Source organism: Diabrotica virgifera, chromosome 8 (genome assembly GCF_917563875.1).
Source record: "Diabrotica virgifera virgifera chromosome 8, PGI_DIABVI_V3a".
In the NCBI taxonomy this organism is placed as follows: domain Eukaryota; kingdom Metazoa; phylum Arthropoda; class Insecta; order Coleoptera; family Chrysomelidae; genus Diabrotica; species Diabrotica virgifera.
Genome location: NC_065450.1, coordinates 144128153 through 144133319, shown reverse-complemented (window position 1 = coordinate 144133319; position 5167 = coordinate 144128153). Strand labels below are relative to the sequence as shown.

General features: G+C 33.3%; 1 protein-coding gene across 1 annotated transcript; it reads right to left on the bottom strand.

Moving 5' to 3' along the window:
* Nucleotides 1-298: 298 nt before the first annotated feature.
* Nucleotides 299-2255, bottom strand: LOC126890284 (uncharacterized). The gene is made up of 2 exons (XM_050659142.1): nt 903-2255; nt 299-382 (listed from the first exon to the last, which is right to left on the bottom strand). The coding sequence occupies exons 1-2, from the start codon at nt 2253-2255 to the stop codon at nt 299-301; spliced, it is 1437 nt and encodes a 478-aa protein (XP_050515099.1).
* Between the last annotated feature and the right edge of the window lie 2912 nt (nt 2256-5167).

Below are 5167 nucleotides of genomic sequence, written 5' to 3'. Positions count from 1 at the left end.
ATGACCCCCAGGTCCTTAACAGAGCTGGGGCGACAAATGGAAGTATTATGTATATGATAATCGTAGTGTGTTGGAGAAGGGCTTCTAGAAAAAGACATAACATTACATTTAGATGCATTTAGCTGCAAACAATTAGTGTCACACCATATACTGATTTTATTTAAATTTTCTTGAAGTCTAATGCAATCGGAGGGTGACTTAATTTCAAAAAATAATTTTAAATCGTCCGCATAAATTAGTGAATGAACATCTAGGTCATCAACAATATCATTAACGAATATCACAAACAGTAGCGGCCCTACAATTGAACCTTGAGGTACTCCGGATAACTGAGGAAAAGGGGTTGATTTAAAACCTCTAATTTGTGTATATTGCCATCGATCTGTAAAATAAGAGTTAAATAATTGTAACAGCGTAGGTGTGATTGAAATAGAACTGAGCTTATTCAGTAGAATTTTATGACTTAAGCGGTCAAAAGCTTTGGAAAAGTCAGTGTATATGACGTCGACTTGAGCATTTCTGTCTAATGCTTCACACAGGAATTGAGTGATATTAACAAGATTTGTTAAAGTAGATTTACCACTGATAAATCCGTGCTGTTGGGGAACTATGAATGGTGAAATGTGGGTGTAAAGGTGTTTATTTATACATATCTCGAAAATTTTACTAAAGTTGGATATGATAGCAATAGGCCTATAGTTTTGGATAGAAGTTCGATTTTCTTTCTTAAACACAGGGACAATTTTAGAAACTTTCCATTGTGTGGGAAAGACCGAACTGGATAATATGCAGTTAAATAAAGTACACAGAGGAGTTGAAAATACGTGGGCACAATCTTTTATGAGAAATGCAGGAATATTATCTGGTCCCATCGTCATGTTCGGCTTAATCTTCCTTATGGCCTGTTCTATTTCAGATTTTGTAAAAGCGGGAATGTGCAGTTGTTCGGCAATATATGTATTTAATTTGGGAGTGATATGGTCGGGAGGAGAAATATCGGTGTATGACTTTGAGAAGAAATCGGCAAATGATGAGGCAATATCCTGTGAAGTCTCTAGCTTTATATTATTATACGACATAGTTTCAGGAATAGAACAATTTGTTTTCTTGGAGTTTATGAACGACCAAAAGCTACGAGGATCTTGTTTAAGATTGAGTTCTAGTTGAGACACATAACGCTTGTATATTATTTGATTAAAGTATTTGAATTCTGAACGAATTCTCTTGAATTCAGTGTAATTTTGAATATTACGAGATTTTTTGTACGCGTTCCAAGCTCTATTTTTAGTATTCAGAAGATTAATCAGATCACCATTGAACCAAAACGGATAACGTTTAGTTTGCTTCTTTTTAAGAGGAATATGTTTAGAGAAGATGCTGTGAATATACTGATAAAAGGCATTTAGGTTGCTGTTGATATCAAGATCAGTGGAAAGAAAAGACCAGTCAGATAAATAGAGTTCATTATAAAGTTCTATAAAGTTGGCTCTCTTAAAGTTAAAATTCTGCTTACTGTCGATTTTGATTTCATTAAATTCTTTTTTAATACTAAAATCAATGATGAGCGGTGGATGATGGTTATCCATGGGAACAACATAGTCAATTGCCTGATATACGTTACAAAATATATTAGAAAATACCAAATCTAGGATTCGTTCATTATGATTAACTACATGATTATATTGCGATAGATTAAAGAAATTTGCAACATTCTGCACGGCCACTGATTTACCTGTAGTAATGCCTTGAGTATATTCCGGTATATTAAAATCACCCAAGACTAATACTGTTTCGTTAAAAAGGCATTCAACTGTTTCTAAACACTCTAGGAATAATTCTAGTTCAGCTAGAGGTGTTTGCGGAGGTATATATACTAACACGAGATAAAAAACTATTTTCTTTGATACAACTTTGCTTATGACTACATCAATTAATTTGACTTCAGCAATAGCAGCACATATAGAGTAGACATCAATAGGAATAACATTTAATGCTTTATTAACTGCTAATAGTACACCTCCACCTCTAGTTGTCCCAGTGGCTAAAAAATCCCGATCTGAACGAATCACAGTAAACAATTCAGGATCAAAAAGTTCCGAATCATACACACTAGAATTTAACCAAGTTTCAGTGAACGCAAAAATTTTATGGGTACCAGGAACGGAGCCGTGGTTAGTGTAAACCAATTGAGTCCGACCTAGCAAACTGCGACAGTTTTGGTAATATACTTCAATATTAAATTTTTGGGCTTCCATTATTCTTCACCTGGGGCTTAATAAATTGTTTCTGTGGTTGCTATTTAATGTCAAGTATATTAGCCTTAAATGAGCCCAGCGTATGCTTGAATACATAACATGAGGATTTATCCCATGTTGCATGGTCAGTATTAATCGTCTGAACTCCATCACGTTTGTTATAATTAACACAGTTTATACATTTTAAAGCAGTAGACTTACATTCAGAGACTTGATGACTTAAAGAACATTTTGGACAGACTACTTGATTTGCTTGACAATTATTTGCGAAGTGATGAAAACCGCAGCATTTGAAACATCGCCTAACCTCCACAGCATCATATACTCTACAATAATCATAACCCACAACAACATGCTCATAATTTAAAAGACGATGATAGGTAGCCAGATCTACTTGAAGTATAGCTTGAAATACATTTTGATTTTTCTTTAAGGGACTGACCGATATTACATCACAAACGCAGTCACTTGATAGCACGCTATGATTTTGCTTTTTAAGCATATTTAACAGGATAACTTTATCTAAATTTTCAGAAATACCAACAATACGTACACGAGGATTAAGAGGAGAAATTACTTTAATATTATATTTATTGTTCATTGTAGAGTTCATTAAATCTTGAAATTTCGAATCGTTACCACAACGGATCGCTATACCGCCTTTGTTGATTTCTTTTACTTGTGTAACCTGGATATTTTCTTTAATAGGATCAATTTTACGGATTAACTCGGATTTGGTAGAAGAAGAAGATTGTTTTGGATCTTTGGGTGTAATTAGCACAGTAGGAGCTTTCTGGACTACTTTCGCAAATGACAATTCAGGCGAGCTGCACGAAGGTCTTGGGACATCATGAATTTGATCTTTTAACATTTTTAGCATCTCGTCTTTGAATGATTTAAACATCACATCGATCTTCTTTGCCATTAGATCTGGAAAACTGTTTAATTGCGTCATAACAGCAGCGACAGACTTCTCAACTACTTCACAATTACCATTGCAGAAATCACACAAGAAAAAGACATTGTCTTTCTTGGAGAGAAATCGGAATTCAGAGTCCGATAAATTAGCACAAGGTCCATGAAACCAGCGACCACAGGGTCCTTCACAGCCAATTAAATGAGAGTCTTTTTTATACGTTTTACACTTGGCACAATCCGACATTCTGATCAGACGTGCTTATATACAGGACATAAATTAGGAATAAACTGTTTTAAGATCCTGGCCTAACATCAAATTTGTTATTATTTTTTGCTGGACACTACTCGATAAGATAAAACAACTTGATCAAAGTCAATGAAGATATGAAAGCCAGACATGCAGTTTTGAGACAAAATCCACAAATTCTGTTTACAATAGTGTGTATAGAAAGTTCAAAACTTACGGTAAGCAAAAACACAGAATTTTCCACGTACACTATACCCACAAAAATAGAAGTCAAAGACAGAGCACACAACTTTCACAGGCATATCAATAGGCCAGTCTACAATATCTCTTTACTGGCATATAATACTATACGTTTTATCACTGTCTTATATATTCTTATCTTAACCCTTCTAGATATGTTCTTACTTCTTAATAAGTTGTTTAGAGCAAAGATACAACCAGTCGTAATTCTTACTTGGATTTGTTCGTTCGTATTTGGTATCCTAGTGAATATTGCTCCTAGATCTTGGAATCTTTCTACTTCTTCGTATTTACATATTTTTTCTTCTGTGCTTATCGTCAGCTATTGTCCTTGTATCTTTTCTCGTTTTGTCCATTCCGTATATTTTCTTGGTTTATGCATATCCTTTTATTTTTCGCTATCACCTCTAGGTTTTTAGTATTTTTTTATTTCTTGTTTACTTCTGGCTATCAGTACTATGTCATCAACGAATGCCAAGCATTGGTGTTTTCGTTAATATACAAGTTGTGTCCTGTTAACTTCAACTTCGACTTCTCTAATGACAATTTCAAGAAGGATACTGAACAACAATGACGACAGTGGGTATTCTTGTCGCAGCCCTTCACTGACCTTAAACTTATCTGTTTCCTTTTTCCTTTCCATCTATTTTAATCCTATTCTCTGTTTCTCTGAGTGTCACTTTTATCATTTGTACTAATTTTTCACTAATTCTAATTTCACATATTGCCTTGTATATTTTTTTTCGTTTTACCCTGTCCCAAGCTTGTTTCAAGTCGGTGAATGGGGCCACTGTACATTCTCCGTATTCGTAGCTTTCCGCTTGTATTTCACGTAGCAGGAAAATTTGATCCACTGTGCTGCGTCCTCTTCTGAATCCACATTGATATTTTCCTATGTCATTATCTAACTTTTGTGTTATCTTGTCTTTTATATGTACTGCAAGTATTTTATACGCAAAGTTTAGTAGCGCTATTCCCCTGTAATTATGGCATAAACTTTTTTCATTTTAATTTAGAAAGTCTCATTTTGTTTTTTTGAAACCCTTCAATCATATGTGTAAATATTTTATGTTTAAGCGAAAATATACCAAAAAATATCGATTTATCGTTTTTTTTTTGACAAATGTGTATATAAACATATCTCCGAAGTTTGATGATAAATTTTAAACAAAATCTTATTTGGTTTGTTTTTTGGAGTTGGTGAAAAATTTGGGTGTACCTCCCAAATTTTTTTATATCGAAAAATATTACAATTTTATGTTTTTAGATTCTTTTTTTTTTTTGTTGATAATTTCACATGTCATTTTTTGTTAGTGCATCAACTACAAGAATTTTTAAAAATAAGACTTTTTACGTTAATTGTTTACGTTATGCTTCACAAATAAACAAAAAAGTTTTAAATTTTTTGCCGATTCCGACTACTTTTCATGTTTGTACATCATATGTTTTATACATATATTTTAATAAACATGGCGATATATTTTATTGTTTAAAAAGTGTAAGACTA

Excerpts from the sequence above, each read along its gene's own strand:
- LOC126890284 (XM_050659142.1), bottom strand. The coding sequence starts at position 2,255 with ATGGAAGCCCAAAAATTTAATATTGAAGTATATTACCAAAACTGTCGC. Across the intron at positions 383-902 it reads CAAAATCTGAAATAGAACAG|ATCGATGGCAATATACACAA; the intron begins GCCATAAGGAAG and ends CTTATTTTACAG.